Source organism: Anthonomus grandis, chromosome 11 (assembly GCF_022605725.1).
Source record: "Anthonomus grandis grandis chromosome 11, icAntGran1.3, whole genome shotgun sequence".
Taxonomy (NCBI): domain Eukaryota; kingdom Metazoa; phylum Arthropoda; class Insecta; order Coleoptera; family Curculionidae; genus Anthonomus; species Anthonomus grandis.
The window spans coordinates 8,229,116-8,246,424 of NC_065556.1; the positions used below are offsets into that span (position 1 = coordinate 8,229,116).

Here is a 17,309-nt window from a genome sequence, read left to right on the forward strand (position 1 = left end):
TTTTAATTTCTGACCCCATGCAACAACTGTCTATTTTTATTTTCTTAAAAATCTTGATCACGCTGTAAATATAAATAAAAAAATCAATAATTTACTAATCTATAACAGCTACAAATATTTCTTTATTGAGCGTCTTTTATATGCACATCGCATTTCTTTTTCGATCTAAAATCTAAATGCCTAAGAAAACAAAGTCCTATAGTAGCAAATATATAGGTCAGAGATGCCAAATCTCGCTGTTTAACTAGAGGCATCGAAAAATTCGCATTTTGAATTTTGGCGGCACGCAAGCTACTGTAGTGCCGGAATGCTCTTATTGGCTGGGCATATTTGTCTTTTAACGCACAGAACACAAATTTATAGAACACATACATCGAAATTTTCTGGTCTTTGAATAACTGGGGTACTTATCTCATTTAAAAAAAAACATTAGCTCGTTTATTTTTTTTTCTCCAAAACGGTTCATTTTATCGATAATGAACAAGAGTACCTTTTTTTAGCCTAGGGTTCAAGTCCGCCCCTGGTAAAGTAAACAAGGTAAATGTATTTTATGGATGTCATTTTAAGAGGTCCCTAATAGTGTTCATCACCTAAAATTTTTATTAAATTCTACCGGGTAGTTTAACAGTAATTTATCAAAAACTAATTTCCAGCAGCATCCTTTAGGAGGCTGTATCTTCGTAAAGAAGGCCTGTAGAATTTTTTTTTATAGGAACGTTCGGTATTATTTTTCGATGTTCTACCTGGATCCGAGAGATTTCCGACATGAACCGGGACATCCTGTATATAATACCCACTTAATAGGTAACCCAATCAAAAGAAATATTATCGACGTAAAGATCGATAATATTATCAAAAGTTAATATTTATTATTTCATGCAAAAATCTCTTTCAAAAGAGGGAATTAAAAATATTTAAATAAAATTGATGGAATAAATAAATTATATTGTTTAGATTATTTACAGTTTATTTTATTAACTACGTTATGGACGCAAATAACAGTTTTATGACAAAGCATCAAAATAAAAAAAACTTACTATAATAGGTCTTACAGTTAATAAATGGTATTCAAATCTGAACGAATTAATACATAATTACATTACTTATTAATTTGTTCAGATATGAATATATAAATTTTGTAATTTATAATATTAATACAGGATATTTGATCGTCGATGTCCTTTTTTGAGGATATTTGGATATAGTTTTGGAATATAAACATATATGTAACAGGGATTGTTACAGGTTATGAATAAGTTATATTCAGTAGGTTTTGCTCTCAATACCCTAAATATAAGTAGGTACATCCTAAATTCAAAATATTTAGTAATATTACATCAACTATCCTGTACACAAACGCATTAAATAAAAATGGACTTTCGACTCAATATTTCAATATAATAATATAAAAAGAAATATTCCTAATTAAGTACCAAATAATATACATGATCTCATTAAAATCTCACTATATAAATAGAAAACATTGCATTCCCTAACAATAAATGAAAAGTCATAAACGTATGTAAGTAAACATATGCAATCTGTCTAACACGTTTTAGAAGTACCTTATATTTTTCACAAAATTACCAAAATTGTCTCGTATAAGCGACTACTTAGATATCTGTATTCTAATATAAATGCCGCTATATTCTAACATTCTACCATCACCGCAACTCAAGGCACTGTAGGAATGATCATTGATGTGAATTTTATTGCTGACGAGATTTGGCCACGACTAAATATACACACTCAACTTAGTAAAACTTGTAAAAACGTATATTTTCAGAAGGATTTTTAGCCGAAATTTACATCAATGATAATACACGATTTTAAAAAGTAAATAATATGCAGGGTGTATTCAAGTAAAACAAAAGAAATAAATGACAGAGATATAAGTAATTTTGAAATGTTCTTTTTTCATAACTCATCAAAAATATGGCTTTATTTTTATTTTAAATAATTTATCTGTGCATCTTTTCAATTTGCTGAGATGATAGGTTTAATTTATACATAATATTGTTAGCTCGTATTTTAAAGAATTATCTATCTATATTATATCTTAAAACCTTTGTAGAATGTTAGCAATTGTTACAGAAAATAAAAAACTTTTTGATACAACAATTTTGATAATTTCACAGGAAAACTCCTTTATAAAAATAATAATTTATACACCACAAACCTATATGATTGAAATCACTCAGTCAGTCATTCCCAAAGTTCCCCTGGGAAATTATTCACTTCGGTCTGTTCTTGAATTGGATTTCCGTCAACTTCATAGCAAATGCGGATCCGCATCTTCAATACGTTCTAAAACATATTTTGAAATGTATTTAAAACGTTTTTAAGAAAGTTAATATACTGACTTATTAACTATACAAGCAAAAGAATGTCTTAATTTAGTTCTTTAACTCAAAATTTTTTGGCATTACTAAATCACTATAAGAAAAAACAAATACAAAAATGTATATTATTTACAATAAATAATATAGCTGATATTCATATCTTTTTTCCAATAAAACGATTAAAATAAGTGATGTTAATTTTAAAAAACTTGAAATAATATAACAGGAACAGAAAATATTTTCTATTTATCAATACTATTTTTATAGATTTTATGAAAATTGTTAAAAAAATTGTACATTTTAAAGTTATTTATAGTACTCTATTACAAAATTAAATTTTTGTTGATGTTGCCTTTTAGTTTTTAGGATAAAAAAACAAATCAGCTTGTACTTTATTTAATAAAGTATTTTTGTAATATACAGTCTATCGAAGATAAGTATGTCTATCAAGAAGATCTTGATAAACAAAAGCGATACGAAGATGGCTAAATTATAGAAATAGTGCGCATTTTGAAGCCTAACAATATGCCGTTTAGAAAGTTTTAAAATTTCGAGTAGTTTCGGAGATATACCTAAAAAACCAAAATTGGCGAGTTCGTTTTTATTTTTTGCTAACGCTGTTTAAAGAGATATGGAAAAACAAAAGGCACTTGGCACATGCCCACTTTTTAAGCTCTACAAAATAGTGTTCAAAGATTTTCTATACGGTTCGTTTCGGAGCAACGATCATCACCTTTATTTTTTATATGGCGCGTAAAAAAGTATATCCTATCCTATCGTATTGATTATTTCGAAAAATGGTTTTTATAAATTCCGAAATTTTCGTGTAATAGTCGGTAAAATGTCAAAATAATTTTATTAACAGTGATAGTGTTTTTGAACTTTTTTTTGCGCCTTGTTGCTACATTTTTTTTCTGTTACAAAATGGAAGGTGCTTTGAATCCTAAGCAGTAAATTCAAGTATTCAAGAAATTCAGGTATTCAAGAAACCAGTATTGTCAAGAAATAAGCCCTGCAATGGAGAAAAAAAAATAATAAAAATCCGGAAATATCTGTTAGAAAAATTGGCAATACTAAAAAAATCGAATCGAATCGAAATCTACTGCCCATTTAATTTTGAGAAAACAGAAATTCCATCTGTTCAAATTCAAAATCTGTCAAGGTCTTAGATCTGCTGATGAGAAAAGGTGAAGAACATTTTTGAATGGTATTCCAGGAAGTGTTAGGAAAATAAAACATTTCCCCAAAGGATTATCTGGTCGGGCGAGATTATGGTTACTAATAAATTGAATATTAAATAATGGAAATTTTAATCGCAGAAATACCCATTCTTGATCAAGGGATAATCCCTAAATAAACCGAATGGCTACTTAATGGCAGCACCGTTTCGGTTTTATTATGTGATTTGGTATTTTTGGAACAGATTTAATAGGCCCCTTTCTTTTTTCAACAATTGCCTTACCTCGGAGCATTATCGCAACTTATTGGAACGCGATTTGGAAGAATCCTTGGACAAATTACGGCAAAGGTTATAAATTGTTGGTTTCAGCAGTATCTATCGAACGACTTTCCACAAAAATTGATAGGTACACATTTTTACAGTTCCGTGGCCTCCTCGTTCGCTGGACATAACATCGGTCGTTTTTTTTTCTGGTGGTATTACGAAGATATGTTTACATCCGAGTTTTTCCATCTGAGGATCAGTTGAGCCGAATAGTGTTTTAAATTCGACAGTTAAAAGGTTTTATTTGTGTTTGGTAAGTAATCGAAACTTGTTTGAACATTATCTATAATCTAAATTAGTTTTTTTGGGTTTCTAGTAAGAACTTTGTTGTGACCAGCAAAACTTTAGTTATTTATTACTATAGTTTAATTTTACGGCTACAGCGCAAGTAAGGGACATTTTTCATATTATATAAGTTTGTGAGTCATATTATTTTTTGTTCTAGGTAGTAAGTTCCGTTATCATATATGGCAAGTTCGGACTTTTTCAATATCGATATGAATTTTACTCCACCCGACATAATTTTATCAGCCCAGAAAGCTTCTTCCTTTTTGATCCAAAGAAAACTTGTACGATTTATGAGCAAAAACATAAATTATTTATGGGTTAGTGGAAAATGCAGAAGATGCTTCTCGCTAAGCGAGTTGGATCTGCGGTTAAATAAAACTAAGGTTTTTTATTTTGATACTGTTGACGCTTCGGCCTATATTAGGTGATCCTCAAGGTAGCGCCTTGTATAGCCAATGCATGTAATTGGTGTTTATTTAAATTATAAACCAATAAGTGTTTTTTTTTCTTTGAACTTTAAAATATTATAAAGTAAAACTTAATATAAACAATATGATACATTATTAACACCATTGGACTACATGTAACAACTCACAGAGCAAGAAGCATAAAATATTTATTTAAAATATTTTTGGGTGACAAAAATAAAACAGCTATTTATAAGGACCTTTAATACAATGGGATTTTTGGAAGACGTAAGAAGAGATATGAAATGGAAGCATACACATCCTTTAAAACTGATGCAAGAACCAACAGTCAACTTGCAAAATACAAACACCATAAGAAATTTCTGCTTCAATGTAAAAAACATGATATAATACCGAACCATATATCAAGATCAAAAATTGTTTACAATATTTATTTATTACCTGAAAATCCTCCATTTAAAGACAGGCCTTATAATTTATTTAAAAATTTTCAACATATAGTTGATTTGAAAATTGATTAGGTACATTGGAAAATAATCTGGAAAATACCCTTTAAGAGAGTATAGAAACTTTGGGCACTTTGCCACAAGAACTAACCAATTTATTTTTACAATTACAAAAAACTTTTTACAATAAATTATATAATTCTATAAAACTCAACCAAATTAATAAACTAAATCACTTTTTCAATGAAAAATATGGTGAAAATAACAATATTCTTAATAAAAAATGGTTTGTCAACTTAACATGTACTGAGTTATTGTGGAGGGTGTTATATAATGTTATAATCATTATTGTTGATTCTAGTTTGCCCACAATAACACCTACAATTTAACCCATGTTAAAAATAATTCTACGCTCCTTTTATAAATGTGTTTTAATTATAACTAAAGAAACCTAGACTTAGTGTCCTGAGGATGAGTTAATATAAGTCGAAACGTCGACATTTAGGTAAACAGGTTTCTGTTTTATTTCTGACCCCACCCAACAACCCTCCGCAATATTGAAGATATTGAGTCACAAACACGAAACTGAAAATGTACTGAGTTTCCCGATGACGTGCAACATATTTTAAGTCTTGGAGAGAAGTTTAATATTCCTTATTCAACAAACAGCATTCCTTAAGAACAAATTATTATAGATACTGAATAGATCAATTTAGTGATGAAGATGATGAAAATTGAAATTAAGTTATTAATATCATAACAAACCACACAAATAAAAGTTACCCATGTTACCCATAAATTAGGTAAAATTTGAACTAATAAAGTTAAAAAAACAAAACGTTTTTTTAAAACAAGACCCTGATATAATATATAAGAAGGGCAGATAAAGGAAATATAAGCGCTGCTTTTGCAAAAGATCATTTTTAACAAAAGCAAATTTGCTTTTAGCAGACAATAACACTTATATTTCTCTTTCTAAAGATACTACTTTTAATATCCAAAATAAACTAAGTAAAATAATAGAAATGATATCCAACCCTATACCATCTAATTTTTAAATAATAAGAAAACTAAAATGCACAAATGGTGTTTTTCCTAAAATGTATTCTCTTCCGAAAATACACAAAGAAAATCATCCACTTAGACCCGTAGCTAGTTTTGTAGGCTTTCCGCTATATAATCTCTCTAACCAAATATCTTGCTAATTTATTACACATGCTTTTAAGAAAAACGAACAGTATATCAAAAATTCCTGTGAATTAGTCTGAACACTTCAGAATTTCATTATACCCCAAATCATATTCTGATTTCGGTAGTTCGGTCCTTATTTACCAATATTCCAACTGATCTGTCAAATATGGTGTTCCACAAGGCACAGTACTGGGTCCGGTACTCTTTACTATTTATATAAATAGGTTATTGCAGCTTGAACAAAGAGGTGGTGTGTCTTCTTTTGCGGATGATACTATGATCTTGTATGAAGGTGAATCCTGGGAAGACGTTAGAGAAGTTGCAAAAAGGAGTTTGATTGCAATGTCGCTATAATAAATTTTAACAAAAGCAAATTTGTAGCTTTTAGTCACAACAACAGGAATATTCCGGAATAAAATAAAATTAAATTAAGTTCAACTCAAGGGGGTATTTTCATTGAAAGGGTTGACCAGAATGTTAAGATGTATCCTTTACACATTTAGATAACTAAAAAAAAATTCTAGAAGTTCCCCAGCTTATGTGTATCTATGATGCTCTAGATGGTTCGCATATTCAATACGGAATATTGGAATATCAATGAAGATTCTACCTAGAATCAATTTCTCATCATCGTTTATTGTGCATTAATATAGCATATATACACAAAAGGTGTTATTCGCGAAAAAGGATCTTCCATAACACCATACATTATACATACAATTACGGTACTGTTAAAAAACAATAATAAGAAGCAAACAGTTACATAAAAATAAATATACAGACAACTTAAGCCTACTAACACAACCCAGACATAGAGTATTGAAAATCAAAAAAAAAAAGTTATCAACTGTTGTACAAACTTGGTGTATTGATTTTTAAAAGAATAATGACCAAAGCCAGCCAGCAGCAAATAGTTTGAATTGACAAATTCCACCGCCCGGTAGGCAAAACAGTTTCAAATTTTGTTGTGCGCTGAAAGGGAATATCAAAATGAGCCACATTTCTAAGGTTAAGTTTATGTAAAGTGCCCCTTGCAGTCAAATATTTTGTAAGATAAGATGGAGAGTTGTGTTTTACAAATCGATATACAAACATAGCAAAGTGGAGGTCAACACGAAAATTGTATTTTAAATTTTTATTATTGACATATAATGGAGTAATGTGGTCAAAAGACCTCCATAACGAAACACATATTTTAAGCCAACTGTATTTTAGTTTTATACTCTTCTGTGAGGTAACTGTAGTAAACCGAGTTACAGTAGTCTAGTTATGGTAGGATTAGGGATTCCACCAAGAGGTATTTAATATGGTCAGGAAGAACATATTTAAAAAAATAGAGGCTCTTTAATTTGAAGGAAACAGAGCACAGCTACTTCAAAACATGCTGCCGAAAATTCATCGCAACATCCATTACAAGGCCCAGATTTCTAGCATATTCAATAGACGGGATAATTATTCCTTTTATATGAATGGTTGTAAAATTGAACCTTATGAACTTAGCCCTGACGGCCTCGGACCCAATAATCAGGTGTACACTTTTTTTGGCATTAAGCAACAAACCATGCCCAGAAGACCAGTCGGAGACATTGTTCAGATCAACATTAACACCAGCAAGAATCTTCAGGATAAAATGAACATAGAAGCTAGTCATCAGCATAAAGATGTGATGAGCATTGATGAATCTGAGATGGTAAGTCAGCGGTAAAAAGGGCAAAAAGTACGGGACCAAGAATGGACCTCTGAGGCACTCCATGTTGAAGATATTGAATGTTAGACCTAGACCCATCAAGGTCCACAACCTGCCTTCTGAGAATGATGAGAACCAGCCACAAGCTTGATCGGAAAATCAAAAAAAGTGCAGCTTAGCAATCAGCATATGATGGTTAATAAGGTCAAATGCCTTACTATGATCTAAAAGTACCAGATAGGAGATCTTTGATTCATCCATCTTTTTAGATATGCAACTAGTAATCCTGCTAAGTGCCGTTGCTGTGCTATGACAAGTTCTAAATCCAAACTGAACAACCGGCAGCATGTGTTGAAAGTGATGTGAGTTGAACATGTGAACAGAATTGTTCATCATGTCGGAAACCAGTCGTTCAAGCATTTTCCCAAGGATCGTCAAGAGGCGTAATTCATCCAGACTATCGACATGTGTAGTCTTGGGCAGTGGCTTTACTAATGCCGTTTTCCACATGATAGGATATTCGCCATATAGAATGGCGAACAGTTATTGTAAATAGTCCTTATAGAAGCATTTCGTAACTTATCCTATCGATACCCATATATTTTAATTTAATCTGCAAAAATGATTTATAAACCTTATACTCTGTAACGATTGATAATTTGTAGGTGTTATGCGATAAACGTAATATAGTGTTGGACGAATAATATTTGACCAGCTCCGGGTCCACTGGGATGGCTCTATCGGCTATGCTGACAAAGTAATCGCTAATTCTTGTTACATCTTTCAGGCTACCAGGGATTTCAAATGAAGCCCTAGAATGAACATTCCAACTATTAAGCTTTGACCAAATCTTTTTAGAATTATTTTTTACCTTATTCAATTGAAAAGTCAGGTGAGCCTTTTTTTCATTTTTTATTGCAGTTGAAAGTAATGCTTAAGATCCAGGTAGTAATTTTTATCAGACGAAGCAAGTGAGTGCTTGCATCTATTATATGCTTTTTTCTTCAGTTTTATAATTTCTTTGATTGTGTCAGTTGTATATGGTTTAGGTCGTGTTCTAAGCTTTATAGTTTTTAAAAGTGCAAAGTAATTCAGAATTCTCTAGATTTGTAAAAACGCTATCTAGTCTTTCTCACAAGTCCTTTCCTTTGAGACCTCTTAAAAAGAAGCAACATAACCCCCTGGTCTACCCAAGACTTGCGTACATCTGCTAAGAACATGCGCTTATTATCTCATCTTAAGAAATTTTCGGACAGCGCTTTTTTTCATAAGTACGTAAGACTTTACAAAAAGATTTATCAGAGAACTTTAAAAGCCGCCAAGGATATTTACTATAATAGGAGACTGGCTAAATCTAAAAATGTGGCTAAGGAAACATGGTCGATTGTTAATGCTTTGAGAAATAAGCCTTCTTTGTCGAATACTATCTCCACTTCATCTAAAAACCTTAATGATTATTTTGTAAATGTGGCAAATAATTTAATGAGTACCATAACTCCTTCCCATGATCCACTTTCATATCTTCCCATTGCAAATGAGAATTTCCACAGCTTCTTCTTTACGCCCGTAGTGTTACCAGAGCTTTGCAGTTCAATTAGGGAAATCAAAAACAAAGGCTCTTCTGGAATTGATGGAAACACTCTCAAAATGTTTTCAAATCTGCCCGAATGTACATTATGTCATCTTATTACTCTAATTAATCACTCTTTTCAAAAAGGTGTTTTTCCTAACTGCCTTAAGTTGGCGACAATAATTCCACTACATAAAGGAGGAGACAAAGATCAGTCTTCCAACTATCGCCCTATTGCTCTTCTTCCCACACTTTCAAAAATTATTGAAAGATTGGTTAAGAAAAGACTTCAATCATTTTTGCTAAAATATAAAATACTTACTTCCCATCAATTTGGATTTTTAAATAACAAATGCACAAATGATGCTATGTTTTCTCTTTTTAATAATGTATACTCTAGCTTAAACAACCAACACCCTACAGCAACAATTTTCTGTGATTTTTCTAAAGCCTTTGATTGTGTTAATCATGACATCTTATTAAAACAGTTGCAATATTACGGGTTCAGAGGAGCGCCTTTTGAATGGTTTAAGTCGTATCTCAGTAACAGAAGTCAAGCTGTGAGAATTGATTCGACTATGTTTTCTTGCAAGCCAATACAAAGTGGAGTGCCTCAAGGTTCCGTACTTGGCCCTATTTTGTTTCTTATCTTCATCAATGACATTGCTAATCTAAATATTAACGGTAAAGTCTGTCTATTTGCTGATGATACTAGTTTTACCTGGAGTGATCCGGATATTTCTAAATTTCATAGAACCGTATCAAGTGATTTAACTACTATCAAATCATGGTGCGACTCTAATCTCCTTTGTCTCAACATTTCCAAAACTAAAATGTTGTCCTATAAAAATACCTTGCAATCTTTTGTACTTGGTAATGCAACAATTGACGAAGTTGATTCTGTAAAGTTTTTAGGGCTAGCTGTTGACAACTCGTTAAAATGGGACACACATATTGACTTTTTATCAAGAAAATTAAGTTCCGCTTGTTTTGCGTTAAGATCAATTTCTAAGGAGCTTAGCCTGTCTATTTCTAGAACAGTTTATTTTGCCCTTTTTGAATCGCACCTTCGATACGCCCTTCCATTCTGGGGTACATGTAGTGCAACTCAATTTGACCGTATTTTTAGACTACAAAAGAGAGCTTTACGTTATACACTGAGACTTTAATACAGAAGTCATTGCCAGCATTTCTTCAAAAAATTTCAAATATTAACTTTTCCATCTTTATTCATATTTGAGTCCCTTTGTCTAATACGCAAACACGGTTCAGCATCTGATAGGCCTTCCCATAGTTATCTACTTAGATACACGGAACATGATCTATACCTGCCTACCCCACATTCAGAGTTGGTCAAAAGTTCCATATTATATAATGCAAAAAAAATGCACAATCATCTGCCATTGGAAATTAAATCCATCACATCTTTTTTTGCATTTCGAAAAGCATTAAAAGCATTCTTACAGAGCTTTTTACACAGTTAACGATTTTTTTTTGTAATCATTGATTTGAAATTTCGCACTAGCAGATTATGTATTTTTACTATCTGTACATGTTTAGGTATACTGCTTTTTGTAGCTATTTTAGGATTTTTTATAATTTTTTACTTTTTTAAACATTTTTTACATTTTTTTTTAACGTAGAGAGATTTTTTAATGATCTTTTTTTTTGACATTGTATACATTAAATTGTATATTTTATAATAATATTTTTGACTACTTACAATTTCTAAATTGTATTAATCTGTATATATTGTAGATAATCTATTCTATTTATTTATTTATATTTTTTTTTTTAATTTTGTTTTGTTTTTCCTTTTTTTAATTGTGTTTTGTTTGCATTTTTGTGTCTTTTTTGTTTTACAGCTTTGTCTACAAATTGTAACAATTTCTTGACAATAAAGCATTGATTGATTGATTGATTAATCAACAATTTTAATTAGTTGCTTGTTCAGTATTTCTTATCTTAGTTTTGGAAGTTATAGTCGTTTATATTTTTGTACATCTAATAATTCAATTATTTTTTTACAAAAAAACCTTCGTTTGTAGAGATTTGCAACAATGTGAAATCGATTGAGATATTTATCGTTAATTATATAAAAAAGATTCATTCGAATCCTTTGGGAATTTTGGAAGTTATAGTTGTTTTTATTTCTGTATATCTAACAATTCAATAATTTTTTACCAAAAAACTTTTATTTGTAGAGGTTTGTAGAGGTTTGAGACCATCGATCGAACGCGATCGATGTAGCTTCACATACATGGCCGGCTCCACCTGTTTCTCTTTACAAACAAGGTTTTTTTTATAGTATATAACACACCGACACTGGCTGGGAGATGTTATTTAGGAAGACTTAGTAAGGTCTTAATAATAACTACATTCACTTTCCTTTCCGAAATTTCACTTAAAAACTCAAATTTAAAAGAGGAATTCAAACGATCCCTATTAAGTCCCAAGACTGAAATGAGAACGGATCTGAAAGCCATGTAGCCGATGTTCTCATTTGCAGCTTGAGTAAAGTAGGCTGTGCTACTACTTAAGAGGTCCCGCGACGTATCGGGAGGTCTTTCCAGCTCCTGCTTCCGTCGAAAGGCAACTTTGCTGTCAGCTGTGACGGGGAGAGGTTAAATCACTACGTGAAACCAAATCTATTATCATCCCTCTCCGTCAGCATCTTTTTAGTGAAATTAACATCCGAAACTAAGATTCACTGGTGCTTCTTCACTTTCCACCAGTTATCTTTCGAAGCAGGATCCTTAATAGTGGTTAGATGCCTCTCGAAACTTTGGAAGTAGTTTTCACCATTGGTGATATTTCATTTGGTGTTCCGCGTTTCCATTGAAAAATCTCTCTTAGGGCTCATTTAGCTACTTTTTCATAAAAAAAGAATCATAGCAATGCATTTAATTTTTTTGAGAAAATTTACCATTTCTGTCTGAATGTCACCATTTCTGTCAAAAAAGCCCTCTGGTGGCAACATGTGACACTAACAAAACTTCTAATACTAAAACAGTTAAAACCCAAGAATGCCTCTTTTTAAGGAACACAATGTGTTAAAGTCGACTAAGCCATTTTTAGGATACAGGGTGTTTTATACGGAAACCTTTAAATACCTCCCACCACTTTATTTTCAGAGATACAGCAAATACTGTCGAACAAAAAAGATTCAGATTGTCCTCCAGTGTTATTATATGTAATCCAATCGTGTTAATGTATCTTCTTGTCTATATTATGTTTTACTTTATAATATTTTAAAGTTGAAAGAAAAAAACTTTTTATGATTTAAATAAACACAAATTACATCCATTGTAGCGCCCTAAGGATGGCCTTGCATAGACCGAAACGTCGGCAGTATTAAAATAAAAACCTGAGTTTTATTTGACCTCAAATCCACTTAGCAAAAAGCATAAAATATTTTTGGGTCACAAAAACAAAACAGCAATATTGCTAAACTTTCTGAAAATGTGTTGCTAGCGCATTTTGCGGAAGAGTTAAAATCATATAAGCCTTTAGTCAATTTTTTCAATGCTAAAATCTACATTAAAAATTAAAAAAAAAAACATTGATATTTCTACATACCTTAAATTAGTGTTATTCTAAAACCAGAAAAAATCAGAAATTTTATAAAATTTATTAAAGAAGCTCCAGATTCAAAGTTTTTACTAGTGTAGGTAAGTTTAAAATTTATAAATTATAACTTATATGCTCCAAGCCTAATAATAATTTTATTAATTATTCTTTATAAAAATTAAATTCGAGTATATTCTATATACTCCTTAAAAATCTTTATCATCTTATGAGCCAACAGTGTCTTGCTTTGTACAAAAAAAGCTATAATATACCTTCAGTATCCAACACAAAGGCGGTTACGTCCAGTAATAATAGAATGACATCCAAAAATTCACATTCCATTCTTTTTAATACTCCTGATCAACGATTTAATAATTGTACTTTTAACAACTGTTTCTTTAATCTCTCTATATATATCAAAAGACTTGTCCTAACTGATAATCAACGTACAGCCCAAACGGTAAAACCTAGAAATATGAAATTTGGGGACAAGATTCCTATGGTTACGTAGGAGCCACTAAGAAGGGGATTTTTTGAAATTTCATCGGAAAGAGGTTGAAACCACCCCTTATGTATCATAGCTTCAAAACTATGTACTTTTTTATAAAACAGTGAGACACTTCATTTTTATTTTATTTTTTTACCTAATTTCCATTTTTTTGTTTTTTTTTTAAAGGGGTTAAAACCACCCTTTAAGATTTTAACATCTTTTTTTATCGTTAAATTGATTGTTTTTCGAAAAAAAACTGCAAATAACTTCAATTTAATTTCATTTTAATGAAAACAACAGATTCTCGAAAATTTCATTACCCTGAAGAGGTGAAATAAGTGGTGAAAACTTCTTCTACGAAAATTCTTTCTTTTTAAACTTATAGCGTTGAACATTGATATTTTTACACATTATTATGTATACCTAATGCATTCAAAATAAAAATTGTGATTTAAATTTTGTTTATGCCAGGGGTGTATTAAGGTAAACGGGTTTTAAATCTATAATTATTTAAGAAATAATTGATTTCAAAAACGATTTCTTACTTTAAAAAACGAAAAAAAACACCACTGGTATTTCATAATATTATTTCTATGTTACATACATATTACGTACCATATTTTTTATGTTGGCCAGAAAGAAGCAAGGGGAAAAAGGGGGAGAAAATTATAAAGAAACTTTCTATATTTATTTTTAACTTTAAAAAGCGGTATTAAAATATCCTTTAAAGCATAAAAGTACTAAAAAGTAAAAAAAAGAATATAATAAACACAACGAAGTAATGTTTCCAAGCGATCACCCCATGCAAGTACTAACCACGCCCGACACTGCTTACCGGGAATTCAGAGGGGGTCTGACCATTTCACGAAAACGATTTTATTTTGCTGCATGACTCACTTTTTTTTTCCAAAGTTACATTTTTTAAATTTACGTTGTAAACACGTTATGATATTGATGATCAATAAAAAAAATATATTTGGATTATAGTATATTTTATGATGGCAACAGATAAATACGTTAAATACGTAAGTTTCCAGTTAGGTACTCATTTTATCCTGAGGCCGCGTTCATGAAATAAAATTACGTTTGACAACGCTGTAAGAAACCACTATAAATATAAGGCGGCACACGGAAAGAAGCATACAGAGTTCGTCCTCCGTTGAGTGCAGATCACCTGCACTTAACGTCGAAGTGTTCTCTGAACGAGTTTCACTGTACCGAGTGCACCAAACCAACCCCGCTGTCCATGGCTCAAAAACTAGACGAAAATTCTTCCTTCCTGTTGGAGGACGACGAGGATTTCTCGGAGTTCTGTAACACGGACGAGGAAGAGGAAGCACCACAAGACGAGGCCGAACTGAAAGCGGATTTGGCCGTTTTACAGACCACCCCGTCAAACCAGGAGGAGTTAACATACTTCTACGAAGTCCGGATGAGAAGCGTGAAGAGAAAACACGAGCAGGAGATGAACGCCCTCCGCCAGATCTTCCACAAGACGACCAAGACACTCAAGAACCGGATAAAGGCTCTCGAGTCCGCCTTGCCGTTCGCTTCCGCTGCGGTACAGGCCAGTCCCGCAGTCGAAGCCTCCCCTGCCGCCCTGGAAACACCTGTGGAGTCCATCGAGATGGCCGAACTCCCAGCACAGGAGCCTAGGACTCAACCAAGCCCCCAGAACGAAGACGACGGGTTCCAACCAGTTGTCAGCACGAGGAAGACCTCAGACCCGGAGACGGTCCCGAGGAAGACGCTAACCATCTCGCAACCCGACCAAGCTTATTCCACCTCCAGGGCCGGGTTCAGGAACACCACCTGAGCTCAGACCCGAGCCCGTTCCACCAACTTGCAGGACCAAGATACCTCATCGTAATCAGGGAGAAGGAAAAATTCGAGGAAGTCGTCGCCGCCCTGAAGTCAAAAGGAGTACAACATCACCATGTCGTCAAAACTCGCGACGGCATAAAAATCCACCCGCAGACCATCACGGACTACAGAGTTACACAGGACTATCTGGACTCCTCAAAAGTGCCTTTCCACTCCTTCTCCCTGCCAGAAGAGAGAAGGCTGTACATCGTCCTCCGAGGATCTTTCGAGCACTGATCGGCCGAAAGCATCCTGGAGGACCTCAGGAGGCTGAGCTTCCACCCACACTCAGCGGCACGTTACTATAGGAATAGGAACAGGCAGCCCACGCGCATTGGTCCTGGTGCAGCTCCCGAGAGAAGAGAAGTCGGTCTTCTCGGTAACGGAGCTACGTGGAGTGAAGATAAGGGTAGAAGCCTAAAGGAACAAGCCCAGAGGGATCCAGTGCCACAGGTGCCAACTCCACGGACACGCGCAGGCCAGATGCACGGCGGCACACAAGAGCGTGAAGTGTGGCCAACTTCACGCCACCGCCGAGTGCACCAAACCACGCGACCAGCCGGCCACATGTGCCAATTGTGGAGGTCCGCACACCGCCAACTACCTGGGATACCCCAGGAATCCGAAGCAGATCCTGAATGCAAAAGCTCCCAAACGGGTTCGCCCGTTTACCTGGGGCACCCAGGAAAACAGCCGCCTCGCCGCATCCTCCACATCTCCGCAGCTGCCGTCCCCCCTCCGCTAGGTACAAACTTTTATTGCCGCAAACAGAATTGAGATACCTTTTTTTGTTTCTGAGATACAGGGTGAAATTGAAAATTTTCACTTTTTGATGACTTGCTCTATCTCACGAACCATATAAGTTATAAAAAAAAGTAAAAACTGCTATGGATAGATAATTTTAAATAAAATTCAGAGGCGTAGTCAAAAATTTTATTAAAGGCATTATTTAAGAGATATGACCCAAACTTGCATTTTTTTAAATGGAACACCCTGTATTTTTTCATACCAATAAATTGCGCTATTTTTTCCGATTAAAATGATATATAACACTTGGTATCTTAAGTCATGATAAATGGCCAAAACATGCAAAAAAAAAAACAAATCATAGCGAAAAAAACATTAGTTGGCCATGAAACAGAAAAAATTGAAGTTGGCTGTTTAAAGATGTCAGTATAAAGCTGTCAATAATTGTTTAGAATTTATTTATTTCGAACGAAAGTTTTTAAGTAAATATTTTAGTATTTTTCTTAAGTGATAGAGCGTAATTTTTAAGAATGACTAATAATTTTGAAAACAGTCACAAATATGACACGATAGCTTGTTTTATTGAGTGCCAAGAAAATAGTGACAGGGCATCCGATTTGTATTTAAACAGGTATGTGTTAGTGTCGTTACCTAATATTTGCTATTATACTTAAAACAATTTTTCTAAGATATCCTGAAAGGCGTCAACCAAACAAGTCTATTTTTCGGAGAATAAAAATGAGTTTGATTAATAATGGATCATTTACAAAGCCAAGAAATAAAAATTACCATAGGCAAAATCAGGAAAATAATGAAATTGCGGTTTTAGCAAGTGTTGAGGCAAATCATTCAAATTCCTGTCGAAACATTGACAACTAATGTAGGAGTGTCAAAGAGTCAAACACAGCGAATATTAAAAAAATATAAATATAAACCATACAAAGTTAACATAGTTCAACAATTACTTCAACTGTTTAAATACAAATCGGATGCCCTGTCACTATTTTCTTGGCACTCAATAAAACAAGCTATCGTGTCATATTTGTGACTGTTTTCAAAATTATTAGTCATTCTTAAAAATTACGCTCTATCACTTAAGAAAAATACTAAAATATTTACTTAAAAACTTTCGTTCGAAATAAATAAATTCTAAACAATTATTGACAGCTTTATACTGACATCT

General features: G+C 32.9%; 1 protein-coding gene across 3 annotated transcripts in view; it reads right to left on the reverse strand.

Annotated features, from left to right (window-relative positions):
* Positions 1 to 928: 928 nt before the first annotated feature.
* Positions 929 to 17,309, reverse strand: part of LOC126742539 (AP-1 complex subunit gamma-1) — a 135,469-nt gene continuing 119,088 nt past the window's right edge. For all 3 annotated transcript variants that reach the window (XM_050449199.1, XM_050449201.1, XM_050449200.1), the window contains one exon: positions 929 to 2,307. In XM_050449199.1, the coding sequence (XP_050305156.1) occupies positions 2,206 to 2,307 (102 nt within the window). In that variant the 3' untranslated portion in view covers positions 929 to 2,205. The remainder of the gene's footprint in view (positions 2,308 to 17,309) is intronic.